The sequence below is a fragment of the Papilio xuthus genome, unplaced genomic scaffold (assembly GCF_000836235.2).
Source record: "Papilio xuthus unplaced genomic scaffold, Pxut_1.1 DF825946.1, whole genome shotgun sequence".
Lineage (NCBI taxonomy): Eukaryota > Metazoa > Arthropoda > Insecta > Lepidoptera > Papilionidae > Papilio > Papilio xuthus.
The window spans coordinates 14,208,487-14,225,345 of NW_013532703.1; the positions used below are offsets into that span (position 1 = coordinate 14,208,487).

A 16,859-nucleotide genomic window follows, 5' to 3' on the forward strand; every position below is an offset into this window, starting at 1 on the left:
AATATTTGGTAGGAATTTACTGTTTTTTTACATTAAATTAATACTACTGTTTTTATATATTTGGTTGGTATTGCTGTCAATCTGATTTTAGAACAAACTATCAGATATTTATGCGATATTTAAAAACAGACACAACACACTGTAAGATAAGTTTGGAGTAACAATTATAGAGTTGTAGTACGTATTACAAAGAAACCTTTAGAGTAGATAAAGTGGAAATCATGTTAATAGAAATGTAGTTTTCATCTTAAACACAAGTACTCAATTTAGAAAAAGGTCGAAAGTAATAAACATAATTGGATATAGTTTAAAAAGTCCTGAAACTCTGTTTTTAGGAGTTCCAAGAAAAACTCAAAGTTAATATACGATATGTGAATAAAAAGAGTCCAGAAAAACTTTTAGGAAAGTACAGTCGTCGGATTTAATTAACGAACTTTATAAAGAACGCGTATTTAAACTTCAGCGACAGGCTGAATATAAAATGTTTTTGTTTTATCCAATTTCATCCAAAAATTAAGGTTTTTTAAGTTGGTAAAAAGAAATTCATTAGTTTAAATATAAATATCTCGAAAAGTATAGATCAACATTTAATATGTGTTATAAATTTAGGTAGAATAAAATAAGGTTGCTTCTTCATAAAAAATCACAAACATACTGGAAATCGCTTTAGTTAAATTTGTGTAGTTATATTTTTCTATCACAAAGATATGACAAAATTACCAAAAATACTATGTAATGGATAACTTTTTTGATTCGTACAGAGAACGTACGTCAAAATATAAGTATAACACAGTATATCAACAAGGTTTAGTTAGAAGTGGCTAAATCTACGTAGCTTAGCTTTAGCTCAAATCTCTAGAGAAAGCTTGTCAGATTGACGTCGCTTATATTGTTTATAGACACGTCACACAAATAAAACCCACACAGTTTTATCTGTAGCTGTACCGCAAAATCTATAGTCGGTACAGAATTAGTCGGATTTTTTATAAAAAGTAGGGAATCTTGTGGATGTGTTTTGATTTACCCTGTAACAAAACCGATTGTCCGAATTTAAAGAGAGAGATGTCATTCGATAGATATTCTTATCTTGTTTTATCATAGAAGTACAGTAATGGGGCTTATGGTTTATTTATTTAATTAAATATTGTTATCAAACCATTTCAGAGAGAAGGTAACGTACTTATGGATATACGAACTAGCTAAAAATATAATCAGTCGAGTAAAAAGGATAAGGGTCGCAACCTCCTTGCTTTTTAGCGGTCAAACTATTTACATGTTAATAATAATAAACTTGAATATGTATCTTAGCGTTTAACCCCCGCCCCTGGGGCTAAATGCTCGCCATTGTTGCGGCTTCACAGGATTATTTTATAACTTGAGCTCGTTCATATGCTTCAAGATATAGAATGCCGTGTTATTTAAAGTGTAATGAGGTAAGGAAAAAAGTTAAAAGCGTACTAGAAAATATCTTTTATAACCATAAGCCGGTTAAAGACGTTCCGTTTTAACAACACAATCTTTAAGTTACTAGTCGTACTGTTCAGTTAAAACTTAGGTGTAAATAAATAAATTTGTAAAGGTACTATTAGACTACGACAAAAATGTCCGACAATAATGTCTGTACACTTTTCACTTGTACGGATTTTTACACAACGGCTGACGCGACATCAATTATCGCGTAGCAATAAATCTTGCAATCAGCGACACTAGTGTCCATACAGAGATGTGTACTCTAAGTTTACCGTGTATCATGTCATAGTGTAATCCTCAATTTTTTTTATATCATAATGTGGCAAACGAGCGAGCGGCCAACAGGAATCGCTTTTTTATATCAAAAGGTGGCAAACGAGCGAGCGGCCACCTGAAATCGCTGAAATAGAGAAGTGACCGTTGCCCATAGTAATACGCAATTGCATATGCGTTGCCTAACTTTGATCGACGGAGGAGACGATGTACAGAAGAAAATATTTTCCCATTCCATGCATCCTCTCATCCGGAAAATCCACTTCTACTTCACATTATTTCCTTATAAGAAAAAGGGTGGGAAGGGAAAGAGGACTAAATTAGACCTCCGGGACGCACACTCATCAGACGAAACGTGGAATTGCTTCCAGTTCACGCCTGTCTGCTGTGTGGTCATATTTCAATTCGTGCGACGATGTTAAAGCGGGCTTTACCACTGTTAAATCATCGGCATCAGAAAGATAACGAAAAGCCACAGTTGTGATTTGTGATTGTGACAGGAAAATAAAAGATGGAATAAAATATATTCACATAGAAGACGCGTATCTAATTCTTGTACAATCGATCCCTCATCAATTAACTGGACACTGTTAAAAAGCAGTCTGTTTAGTTTTGTACGATTCTTAATTACGCTTTTAGTCGTTATCGAATCATTAATCACATGTGAATAATAATTAACCCTAATTTTAGGGAAGACAGCGGAACTTCTCTCATAAGTATAGTGAACATATATTAAATATATAAGTAAAAAAATAATTTATATCCTTAATGGTGATTCTGATTAACAAATTGTGAGTTTTAAGTTCAGTATTTGCCTTAATGACTGCATTTATTGTAGATTAAACTTACACAAAGCATCTTCAAGTTCGTATTTATTTCACTCGTAATTGTATGTATATATCATCAATAAAATAAACACTTATAATGAATTCATTCGTTCACATTAGTACATTAAAGTTTGTAGTAATAGAAATATACTTAATCGGTGCGTACGATCATGTTGCATTAACCGGATTCCCCGGCTTTGGGTGTGTAAAGGCGTGAAGCCTGACAAGTGCGACACGTGTTTAGTTCCGTATTTTCTTTCTTTCACCTTGCTATACACTCCTAGGTGAAGGTTATATGCGTAAATATTAAGTAGTGATACTTTTACGCGCGTGGTTTTGCCGTTTTATCGATTTCACCATCTTGCCAATCAAATCCGAATTTTGCATTCTAGTCAATTTACTAGATTTTTTACTAGTTAATTCGCCTTTTCAGTGAAATTCTTTTTGTGGTAAATTGAAAGAAACTATTTTTTTTCTTTTTATTGCCAATGAAAAATGAGCTTCTAAACACCGTTGCCGAAAAAGACCCGATGGGCGGCGTGTACTAAGTAAGGTAAATACATTTCTTCTGACGTAGTTAGAGAGCTAAATAAAAAAGTATTATAGATTACACATTTTCTATGAAACTGAATTTTATAAAAAAAATAAAACTTTTTCGCAATTTGTTTTTTTTTTATAATAAAAGATCGAATTAATTAATATTTATGCAAATAATAATTTTTTATCATTTTTAAATTCGTTATAATTTATTGTAAAAAAACTTATTATAGTTTAAATTTTTATTCAACAACACTAATTACAATGAAGATTTCTAAATTACAATTAAGGTTAATATTCTTTTATTTATATTAAAGTTTAAAGTCGTGTAAGGAATTATTAATACCGTACAATATTAAAATTTATCCGGCGGCGCGAGGAAGATTAATTAAATATTCAATTTAATTTTATACTTAATACTTGAAATTATTTCTATAGTTATTGCCTATATACTGTTATAATCCACCAGCCCATATTAAATACTTGTAAGATAATTACGAAACAGGTTATTTCAATGTAGGTAGAGTTATAAATTCTTAAATGACGATACCAGAAAAGAGGATGTCTTTCTTTGAGTTCAAATGAAATTCATTTGATAAAAATTGTTCTATAGTTAATATTTTGATTTTGTTAAAATTAATTACATTTTTGTCCTGCTTAATGTATTTTTTAATCTGCGTGCTAAAATTATAATTACCTTTCTTCCCGGGCGACGCACAGTTACTCTTGTTTGAGGGCGACTTCTTTTCGTTGGTCGCCATCTTTTCTTTTTCCGAGGACATGTTCACAGCACTTGCCGAAAACGCCCGAACTTACGCGACGACTCCGCCTTTCATTACTGTTTTTGAATACGTCAATTTTATAATATTAGTGCGCACGCGACCACTCCTTGGGGCCAAATACACTAAATTGATGAGCGATGGACGATGAGTGATTTTCTATGACTAATAAATAAATACTCCGACACTCTATTTACTTTTACTCATAGAAATACAAAAAATCGGCCGCAAAACGCGTTTGGCAATGGATTATATTTGTTTTAAATAAATAATCAGCGCTTCCACGGCATCGCTGTGCCATAGTCCTTCGTATTTACTTATTTCTAACAATGTTGGGTTTCTTTTATGTGTTTTCTAGGACGTGATGTATTAATCGATAGAGATCACGTTGCGCTTACGCCGTGACTTGACGCGTCCTTGTTTGACAAATATAAAGACTATGTCAATCACTAAATTGCCAACACTAATTAGTGCTTGGAATCATTTAATTAGTGTTAAATAGATGTGCCACATGTTTTGTATTTGACCAAATACATGCGCAGTGACAAACACGTATGCTAATATTTAATTATCTATTTTAAATAATTAACATGTTTTAAATAAGCGAGTGATGATTTATGTTTGTTAAGTTATTCCATTACAAGTCGAGTGATATGGAATGTCTATGAAAGTAAAAGTGGTTTCTAAATAAAGCCAGATTCAAATACGAGCTAAAACTAAACTCAATTTCATTTTCATTTCCGTGTGCTGCTTTGAAATCAGCACCTTACGGATTAAGATTTAAGGTAGATATTTAAACAGCTAGGTTTATAGGCAGCATATTCTTAAGTGATATTGTATTCAATCAGATCAAAAAAAAACAAAAGAAAATGAAAAAATTACTTGGATGTCAAATGAAACAATTCTTAAACAAAAACATGCGAATAGATCAATTACACCAAAAATTGAAAAAATTAAGAAATAAAGATGGAAAAAAGAATAAAAATAAATAAGGGAAAATAAAATTAGGGTTAGTATTACATATAATACTTAAAATGCGATTTTTTCTAATAATTATTTTGCATTTTTCTTATCGAATTATTTACATTACACTATTCTTTTTGTGAAAATGAGATGCGATACCAAAGTGCAATAAATGTAATCAAAGGATGAAGATGTACAAAAAATTGTCGTATGATTATGTGGTTTATGTTTTATTAGGGTCCTTTAAATTAAAATGATTGACGATAAATGATTTATTTCATGAAATTTTATTAATGGCGCGCTAATACCCAGTGTATATTGAAAGTTTGTAAGACGCACTTAAACTTTTACTATTTAAATTTAAAGAAAATCCTTTTTCAACTTTAAGTACAAAGCGATAAGACCGTAATTTGTATGCAAGTGGTTAAGAATCGGCGGGAAGGCGCGTATGAAACTGCGAGGTTAGGTGCGTGCGTAGCAGAGTCTACGAACGTAGCGGGCACTTTCTCTACGCGCTCCTCGTATGATGTCGATTTGAAATAATAAAATGGATTTTGAGAATGAATGTAAGCATTTTATGTATACTGGCCTTTCGGAGAATCGGCATTCACTAAGAACCTGTCACGCACAATAGCCTGAACGTTACGTAAGCGTTAATCTGCAGCACTGTGGTGAGATGTGTAGCGGGTAGCGGGGGCGGGCGGGAGTCGGGGCGGGCGCGAGCGCGTGCCGGCGCGTCGAGCAGCGCGAGCAGCCGAGTGCTGCTGCCCGGGCGGGATCGATGCGGGCGGCGGGCGGCGGCGGAGTGCTGCACCGGGAGGCTGCGCCGCACGCCCCGCCGCCCCGCCAACCCCGTGCCTCCGCGCACGCGTCCCGTCCGCCGCCCGCCCGACGCCGCGACGTTTCAATTCCCTCTCCGCCCCGTACTGATTTACGATACGCTCCCGCTTTATCTTCGCCCCGGTTTTTTATCTCCGCATGCCACATACGAGGCGATCTTTACTAATACTATTGAATTGTTTCGAATGTCTCCCATGTCGTTTTTCTTTTTCTATGTATGACCCAATTACTTAATTTTTTTGAGTAAAATTTAATAGCATTACTTACTAAGAATGAAATAGTTACTCATAACAAATTTAACAATTGGAAATAAAACTTAAACTTTACTTATTCTATTGACACAATATGTAGCTATTTTGTTAAATTCGCTAAATAATTTCAAATTAGATTTCAAAATTGAATATTTTTGTGGGTTAAGTGCATTACAATATTTTTTATGACATCTTTATGACTATGTCTAATAAATAACAAGATAAATACAAATTACATATAAACATGTAGATACAGTATGATATGATAAAAGTAATTGACCTACTTGGTATATCTAACCTAATTCTTATCTTATAATAATTTTCTTTTCTAAATTGTTCCCCCCATGGCCTGCTGCCAAATTTTAGTGTATCCGGCCTAAATGAAGGGTCGCAGCGAGCCATTGTTCTATAGACTATAGCCGTACACTAGCCGTGTATCTGACTTTGCTCGCTTATATAGCAAACAAAATACATTAATCACTCGAATCGTTGGATAACGTAATAAAGTTGAAGACCGAACTCTTGCATTATAAATTTGGCTGGTCATTTCGTTTTATTTACATTGTTGCAAGCATAACACAAAATAACAAGTAGAAAGTACTCATGTAGTAAGAAAAAAAAGTGATAACTATAATTATTATAATTTAAATGTTCTCTAACATCATTGTCTATTGTTCATTTATTATGTTCAATGTACATACTAACTCGAATAAGAAAATACATACAAAAAAATAAAGATCTTCTCTAAGTTTATTATTGTTTAAACTTTGACATTAAAAATTATTTTATTAAATAAAAAAGGATTTAATCTTAAGAGTTTTTTTTATTATCAATAGTAAGCATATTTAAAAAATACCATGAAATGAAATTTCATTTCTCTTACAAATATTTATATTTTTTCACTTTATTAAAAGCTTTTGCAATACTACTGGGAGAGCTGCCACGAATGAGTTTGTGTAAATAAATATTCAGGTTCATAACATATCTAAAATAAATGCGTAATAGAATTTTAAAATATATATTTTAACAAAAATAACGTGTTAATAATTAACCTTAACCAAGAGTTAATATTAAAGATTTGTTTATACTTTATACGAAACTTAATTGGAAATTTTTAGATTGACTAAAACTTGAAATAATAATAGGAATAAGTTATAAAACTGTATCCGTAAGGTTTCAGGCCAACTGTCGGGAAAGTAAAGATGAAATATTAATCTAATAGGAGCAACATTACAACCTCTTTTCCACTTAGCATTTAATACTATACGATGACGTGGCGAGAAAAAAGGAAAATTAGTGGTCGAATAACGGAGAAAACTTTCTAAGGGACTTGAGTACGGCCTACCATTTGTAATAATGTGGGATCGGAGTTTTCTCATTTTGTGTTCAAATTTACGTAAAATTATTTGTTTACATACATATGATGTTTATCATTAAGATAAAATTAGTATTTTATCAAACGGATATTTTATCTATTCATGTTTTACTAACAAATATTTGTTCATTTACAACGAGTTGTTTGGTGTTATCGCAAAAAATAAGTCAATAAGCTTTGGTAAAATATGAAGAGTGTCGGTGGCTCAGGGGTCCAGCACTTGACTTGCAATCTGCAGGTCCTGGGTTCGAATACCGCCATGTACCAATGTGTTTTTTTGATTTCCGATATTCATATTTACATTTATCCGACGTTCTTACGGTGAAGGAAAACATCCTGATGCAACCTGCACATATCTGAGAAGAAATTCAAAGATATGTGTGTAGTCAACCAACCCGCAGTTGGCCAGCGTGGTTGACTATGGCCTATAGAGAGCTGATGATGATGAAATTGTTATCAATGTTTTTAATAAGAAAGACAAAATAAAAATAATTAACAAACTGTATAAAATGTTGAAAGTATTTAAATACTACACAAGTATTTAAATACTGGCAAACGAGCAAAAACATTACTAACAAAGAACTGTCGAGGAGAGGAAACGACCGTCCCTTTCTATTGTACTAGAGTCCATCAAACAGACAACTTTAGGCCAAAACTACACAAAGCAGTCGCTGTAGCATACGTAGACAAGTTATTACTGTTTCAAGTATTCTACAAAATGAATGTTATTTCTATACATTTATGACGTCATTGTTTTAAAATAATAAAGAATTCAGCTTAATAAAATATTATTTTAACGGATTTATTTTTTTCAAATTTTGTCTTATATGTTAAAAACATACGGGTTCTTAAATTTTTTTAGAGGTTTCATGTTTTTATTTCTCTATTTATATTCAAAGCAATATTTAATAAAGTTATAGATGCGTTGCCTTTCTGTTTGTACAAATCACAATACACACTCTGGGAATTCGAACAAAACAACACAAAACCAATCTACATACAAAGTTCGGTCATGTTTACATAACACAAATATACCAAATTCTCAGATAATATTGATTTTCTATTTATACGACAGCCTTATATTCTCGTAGATCAACCCTTTACACTTTAACCTTGCTAACTTTTTATTATGTTTTCAATGAAACATGACAAAGAAAAATAAAGGGTTTATTAAAAAAAACAATGTACCCGTATAACTATATCTCTATAACACTGTAGGGTACCAAAGTAATTTTAACCAAAAGATACATTTTAATATGACTAGTCGTCTAAAATTGCATTAAGGACAAACATAAATAGTTTACATTTATTTAAATAGCTTCCTTCTTTCCTTATATTCCTTCCTATAGCCTTAGGGTAGCCCTTCTAAGGGTATGTTTATTTATATACCCTTAGATATCCGAAGGGAGTGAATTCAGATATGACGGCTGATAGAGATAAAAAGTGTTATACTGTGTCTACCCTTTATCTCTACAAAAAGGGCAGATGATGATTTATACTCATACATATTATTAGATTACCTTAATTCACACATCGACTGGCAATATCTTTAAAGTTTTTGTTTTCAATCTACACATCTAAATCTATATCTATCTATATATATAAAAATCAATTGCTGTTCGTTAGTCTCGCTAAAACTCGAGAACGGCTGAACGGATTTATCTTATCTTGTTCTTGAAACGTTCGTGGAGATCTAGGGAAGGTTTTAAAGCCGAATAGCCAGGACCTACTTAAGCTTTTTTTCATTCTACCCGGACGGAGTCGCGGGCGACAACTATTATTAATATAAGTACATTAATTCAATGTGTTTAATTACAATTCAATTTTCGTTATATCTGTGAAATTATTTAACTGATAGTATGTAATATGAATGACTAATTGAAAATTAATATTTCATATACATGACTTCGGAACAGTGCACCTAATTAATTGAATATCGTGCCAATTAATTAAATTTACATGGAACGGGATGTTCGGTAATTATTGAAATTATTGACTATCTGATTTTACGTAATTATTTCTTACAACGAATTTAAATTGAATGACTAAATATGAAAATGTATTATATAATATTTTCACAAATCAATCTCAAATAATATGCTAGTATATAATGGTTAACTAGAATATACGAAGGAAGGTTTTCAATCCGCAATTTCTGATAAATGTGCAATGTAAAAAATCCTATATTGACTTTTTAACATTATTATATTTACCTATAAAATTAAATTTCATAAATATATTTTATTTGCTACGCTGCGTCTGTATAATATTAACAAAAATATTTCTGATTCAATGTTCGACGATGCAGAATCGGTGTATCGTATTTGCGGTTTTAACAATACTGAGGGCTATAGCTTTTGAAAATAATTAATGTAGCGATCCGGTTTCTGTATTTATTAATGTTGTATGTTTAATTTGTTAAAATATATTATATTCAGTGTACTGAACAAGTATACAGAAACATGTAATACTGAACATATAATATTGCATAAAAATACATACATTTATTGGATGGATATTTCCATAGCTTTAAATTTAAATTTTCCAAAAATTCATTTCACTTAAGAGTGAAGCATAGCAATTTTTGGAATCTTTAGATGCTAAGAAAGATTTTTTTTTAAAAAACTTGCGTAATTTGCTCTGACAAATACTTTGTGTTCTGGTTAATTTTGTGGTCAAGCGTTAAATTATAAAGAATTAAAACATATGCGAAATTATAGTTCCTCCAATAGTTTGTACTTTAACATTGTAAGGCCGTTACCACACTTGCAGTTTCTATTTCAGCATATATTTTTACTACGGTAAATAATAGAGATGGATTAAATAAACAGAAGAGTTTGTAAGGAGCTTATATTTCAAAGTAGATGTGTTAGTTCTGTTGTATTTGTATGTCTATGGTTATATCATAATGTCAACAAGTATATTTGCTCGAGCTCGGGCGCCGCCGGTGAACGTGAGGTTATCTACATCGCGACCTTTGTTATGTTCGCAATAAAAATTACTTGCAACTCCTTATATCGACTAAATTATAGACAATCTTTAAGTAAATTTTGTTATTAAAAAGAAGCTTTTTATTAAAACCATTACATGATTCATGTTAGAAAGAGGATATGCGTAAGAAGGGGGTAGACTCGGATATGACGGCTGATAGAGATGTATGGAGGAGTAGTACATACTGTGCCGACCCTCGATAGGGATAAGGGTAGGTTGATGATGATGACATGATTCATGTTAGGTACAGGTGTATCGTGAAATGGTTGATGAAAACTGAACATCGGCACTTAAGTTGTCACTTAACATTCACTAATGTTTGTTACAACTTGTTTGTGACTGAGATAAAATAATATAAAATATATCATAAAGACGCAGTACAATTTTATATCATCGGTTATGACATCATCATCAGCTCACTATACGTCCCCACCGAGGGGCTCGGAGCCTACCCTAAGTTAAGGGTGATTAGGCCATAGTCAACCACGCTGGGCAAGTGCGGGTTGGTTGACTTGACACATATCTTTGAATTTCTTCTCAGATATGTGCAGGTTGCATCATGATGTTTTCCTTCACCGTAAGAACGTCGGATAAATGTACATATGTAAATCGAAAATCGAAAAACACATTGGTACATGGCGGGATTCGAACCCAGGACCTACAGATTGCAAGTCAAGTGCTTGACCACTGAGCCACCGACGCTCCCATCGGTTATTCGTATACACAATTCTTGTACTTTTTGTGACCAGAGATGTTATTGTTTTATCGGTGTCCTTGTACGTTATTTTGTACTATTGAATACAAAGATATAATAAAATGTGTTATTAGAATAATACAGATTATATGAAAAGCAATAAAAATGCTGTCTAGTACAAAAGGCGTCACGGGAAATAAAGACATAATTGCGCTATTGTAGAATTTATGACAATATTATCATACCAATTTGACCGCAGAGGAACATTAATTTGACAATTAAACATGCATATTACGAGTAAATAGAATAACGTTACCTTAGGTTCATCATCAGCTCACTATACGTCTAAACACCTGTACAAAAATATTTATATCTCTTTTCATTCTACAAGAGTGAAAGGGATGACGTTATGGTTTTTGTACATCAGTTTCGGCAGTGCAATACGCCAGATAATTGACTATTAAATATAAAGTTCCTATTGCTAGCATAACTTTTAAATTAGTTCAGTTTTTTTTCGAAACTATCAATTTATTAGGAATAAATAAGCATCATAACTTTTCGCTTGATTGATACAGACGCAATATTTGCATCAAGTTTAAAAATAAATTGGTTACATGACTATATCAGAGGCGAAGTACTATAATCATGATGCCCTCTAGCGGAGGGAGCGCTAAATAGCCCTCGACAGTGTACTCCGTGCCTTATCATCGGACATCAATGGGACTTATTACGTACTCTTTGAGCGGTGATTCGAAGTGCGGATGCGGCATTTTGCCTACATAATGCTACTTTCACACGGCGCAGAACAATAGGATATCCAGTAGGACAGTGTAATATCCTACTACACTGCTTAACTTTTCCACCCGTGTGTGAAACTAGCATAAGGCAGCTTCGCAACTATGACGCAAACTTGTCACTCACGATTATATTCTTAACAGTTTGTTATTCATTTGCATAATTACATGTCAGCTTGCGGCATAAAACATCCGTTAATTCCATGAATATTCATTAATTCAACGCTGTTGTTTTAGAAGAGAAGGGGTGTTTTCATATTGAAAATGCTTTGACAGAAATAATCATGGGAGAACAGATTCAACGACTATTATTTAAAATACCACTTTTCTGGACTGAGGTCTTTTACAGAAGACTCTCACAACTTTGTTCAATAAATTATTACGATGTACTAGTACATAAAGAAATAATTTATTTTAAGATTTTTTTAAAAATCCGTACTTAATAGCTTTAAGTACATTAACAATTAAGTATCTTTCCCGCAGAGGAGCGAAGACAAGCAGCAAAGGAGATTGCGTAAACCTTTTATTTTACATTCTTGGCGGTGTCTTTTACCTAATTGGATTACATCCACTGGTTTTATGATCGTCGTAACACGTTTGTGTCAGCGCTCGTTTCACAATGCCTTCATTCATAAGCATTTCTTTCGATATAATTGTTTTATTTGCCTCGAATTTGAGAAAACGACGTGTGAAACAATGCAACTACAAACATACCATATTAGGTTTAAGCTTGAAATAATTCGAAGACGGTATGGATTTTTTTTTGTGACTGAATTACCACTGTTTGCCTTGAGGAGGTATTTACAGCTTCACCAGGCTTGAGGTAGCCGAGCGCAGATGGCACTTAGCCTAAACCTCAACGGTATGGAATTTAATTTCTTATTTAGCTTGACATACTTTGTAAGGTCATCAAATAACTTTCACCTTTTTTATTACTCTTTTATTGAATAAAATGAATTTCCATTTGACGTTTAGTGAAATGCTGTGAAAGGCGAAGTTGTGCGAGAAACAAACTACAAAAGGAAGTATTAATACAAACGTTAGGAGCAACAACGGCCGGAGGCGAGTCATTTTCTTTGTCGAGAGCGGGACTAATGTGTTGCTACATAAAGTTTTGTTTGAAACGTTTAAGGAAACATTTTACTGTTTAAACTAGAGAAGAAATTCTATGTTGAAGTCAAGAAAAAAAAATAGATCAACTTAAAAAGATTTACACTGGGATATTATTTCATATAATTATGTAAGTTTTTTTTATATTATAGGAAGAACACATAGGCTACTTATTAAGATTTTTTAAATCCGTGCTGACGGTGTCGCGGGCGACAGCTAGTGCTTCATAAAGTAAAAGAGTGCATAAACATTTCAAACTTAGTTTAGTATATTTTATTAGATTTAATCTACTTCATTGTGGTAAAACAGAGCTTATATGCTTACATCATCATATTAACACTTTGAACAAAGATACACTCAGTTGTTTGCACTTAGTATGAAATTTTAAAGCGTAAATAGCGATATAGCAGAATGTCTGAGCATCAGTTATGTTCGTCAGAGTAAACAGTCGCGGGCTTCTAGTGAAACTTTGGAGGGCACTGCAAACAACTCGTTCCTTATACTTAAATATAATACAAGATACATATTGTCTGAACTAAGTTTAAACATGCGAATAACACATGTCTTTTGTTTAAATTAAACTTTGAACGGCAAATATTATGCACATAATTCATGTTTAACAAATGAGTAATCGCGTATTGACATTTTTATTGATTTTATCTCACCTAATGAAAATAACAGAAACTTAATTTTGTTATCACGCGTCGCAATTAAAAAAATAATAAAAAACATATTTATAAAGCGTTAGCGTTGGTAGTAAGGTAATTAATTCAACATAATTCAAATTAATTGGCGGACAGAGACGAATTTTAACTGGGTACGTAAAACTCAGGCAACCCTAAAATTCGCGTAAAATATGGCGGCCATCAAATATTCCTTGCAAACGGGCCGTACATAAAATATGCAGTAGGGTTGAAACACGAACCTTGTACACTGAACTTAGGGCGTGTCTTATATTTTTTTAAGATACCAGCTGCGTAATAGTAATGCTTTGCGTATTTATGATCGAACTAGCTGTCGCCCGTGACTTTTTCCGCACGGAATTAAAAATTAGTAGTCTAAGTGTTCTTCCAGACTGTGTTTTATAAGTACGCTAAATTTAATCGAGATCCGTTCAGCCGTTCTGGAAATACCTTTAAACAAACATCCATCTATCCATCCATCCATCCATCTAAACATTCGCATTAATAATATCATATACATTTATTTATCATATTTCTAATATAATACATTTCATATCCAAAAAAAATATACAAAACATATTATATTAAAAATAGAACACCACCGGCTGCGGAATCCCATGACTCAAACAACCAGTCGTCAGGGCTACAGAGACAGGAACCTTCTCACGATGCGCGCGGTTTCTAGGATAGCTGCCTTTTGTATCGGGCCCTTAATCCAACTGTGTAGCGAGAGCTTCTTGAGCATTAATAATATTAGTAAGATTTCGTTCCTGTGAGCGAAAATGATCAAGTTAGAAAATAGTCGCTATCAGTTTAGAACAAATTTTACATATTTGGTCTGTCTCTTATGATTTTATCTTACATATAGAGATAACTGACTACCTCTCTAGGCTTTTCGTAAAACCGATTTCTCATTTCAAATACTTGCCCTCCGTGAATAGCAAACGCGACCAGAATCTTTCGCTGAAATAATTTTCTTTTCTTTTACCAATTCACACTCTATGTGAAATATTTACTTTATTTACTATGATTACATATTTATACTATTTAAAAATAATATTCGGTACTAATATTTCCAAAAACAGTTATTATTTAGCAATAAAAAAACCTTGCATAGATTACTCATATCTTTTATTTTACAAAAGATAGGAAAGACTTACAAGAAACAAATTGATACACATTTATAATATTCCTAATCGCAATTAATTAATAAGATAGTACTTTGATATTTCGTTTACACGTTGTGGTATTTTACAGATTACACATTTACACATACATGTACACATATATAATAATTTTACACAATTACACATGTTATTTTACTTATTACACATATAGTTTTACACATTTCAAAAGCATTTTCTTGTATTTTATCAGAGCGTGCAGTGTACAAAAAGATTACATCGTGAAATTAACGTACATATGACAAGTAAAACTTTGTCGTTTGTTGTAAAAACAAGAGCACGCGCGGGGATGACACTATATACACAGTAAATAGGTCGCATATCGTTTTACACGAGTTGTGTACTCGTTAACTTATGCATGTCATAAAAATAATAGTAATATTAAATGTTTGCGATACAATAATGATTTATTTAATTAATATAAGCGTCAATAGCCTGATGGTTAAGGGTACGGATTTCCGATCACGAGGTCGGGGGTTCAAATCCCGCCATTCGACTATTGTCGTAAACCATATCCTAGCACAAGCATAGAGCTTAGTTGGAATTGTCAAAGAAGTATTAGTAAATTTAGAAAAAAAAATCTGCTAATATTTAAAAAAAAATCAACAAAATTTGTACTAATGCCTCGTAATTTACCGTGTCAAATTTTGACAAACAGTTTTATTTATATTTATAAGTTAAAGAAAAAGTCATACACAGAAATACTTAATTGCAATTGTAATTTAATTAATTGGATCAAATTTTTTATGTTATTCGGATTAAAGGATCTAGTTATTTTATCTAAAGTTAAGATTCACATATTCTTAATTATGACTGCTTTATTAAAATACTAAAGTAGACATCTTTTAAATACAAGTAAAATACAGGTCGAGTGTTGGCCTCGTTCACTAAAAAAATGCTTAGAAGTTATTTTTAGTTTTCCGCGAGATAATTTTAGTTTGGTTGCAAAGACCACGAAACAAAGTCCCTATCATTATAATTTTAACCATAAATATATTCCATTTGACTATTAGCAAATATCTATATGTAGAAAAAAAGTAATTCAAATTTATTTCAAAAATATTTCCTTAATATTTCCTTACCCAATGACGCATTACATAAACGATCTTGTTAATAAAATTCTAGTGTCACAATGTTAGTTACGAAACTCTTCCGAAACGGTTTGACCTTTTTTTAAGAAATTTTATAAGACTGTTCACTAGGTCTGAGAATCGGCTACTATTTATTTTTTTAAACGTAAACGTCTAAACGTAGTTTAACATTCACGGCTAATTTCAATTCAATCCGTATCGTTTTAGTAATAAATTAGAATATAAACCAAATATTGCTGTTGTGACCAATTGTAAATTAACTTTGGCTAGGCAATTTTAAACGGTTATTAAATTGGCCCGAGGGCAATATTCATGGAAATGTTAAATTTGGTACAGCGTTCATTTTGCGCTAACGAGGGTTGTGGCATTTCTCTGACACTATATTAATTTTATCTATCTATATTAATAAAATAACGGTTACAATAGAACTTTATTAGTTGTAGAGATCTTAAAATGTTCTCTCTGTTTGTCCAATATACTATATTGTTGGTTTAAAACTTACCTTTGCCTGTGTAAAGAGTGACTCAGAACATTCAAACAGAAATGCTTGATTTAAACATACCTGAAACAAATATATAAATCAAATATTAGTTTCAATATGCTAAGATGCGTGTTTAATTTATCCAAGTAATGCGAGAGACACAAGTCAGTTCCGAGTACACGAGAGTTGAACAAACACAAGTAAAAGTTGTACGTGGGGGCGTATTTGAATACGCATAGGTAAAACAATGTTCTGAGTGTCTGTATGTACATATGTTTGTAGATGTATCGCTGAGTAAACTTGTAAAATATTGCTAATATAAATACAGAGTTAATACTTACTTTTAATGCATTTCATTTAATTTTATATCGCTAATTTTATCGTGTTTGGTTAATGTTGTACATTGAACTATACGGTTAGGGATTAAGTGAGATGTTTGATGTTGCTGGTGTAGATGTATGAATGTAGAAGGAACGCGAGAGGTGTGTCAGGACAACGCCAAATGGAAGTCTGTGG

The 16,859-nt window shown here is 32.4% G+C and overlaps 1 protein-coding gene across 10 annotated transcripts in view; it reads right to left on the reverse strand.

The window, feature by feature from the left end:
- The window catches only part of kcc (solute carrier family 12 member kcc), a 185,846-nt gene that overhangs the window by 23,392 nt on the left and 145,595 nt on the right, over positions 1-16,859 (reverse strand). Inside the window, exons 1-2 of one of the 10 annotated variants that reach the window (XM_013320403.1) lie at positions 5,439-5,516; positions 3,805-3,945 (exon numbers count right to left, since the gene is read on the reverse strand). The exons of 8 other annotated variants lie outside the window; for them this stretch is intronic. In XM_013320403.1, coding sequence (XP_013175857.1) covers positions 3,805-3,889 — 85 coding nt within the window. In that variant the 5' untranslated portion in view covers positions 3,890-3,945; positions 5,439-5,516. Of the gene's footprint in view, positions 1-3,804; positions 4,186-5,438; positions 5,517-16,859 lie in introns of those variants that run through there. One more of the 10 variants, XM_013320404.1, reaches the window with a different exon arrangement.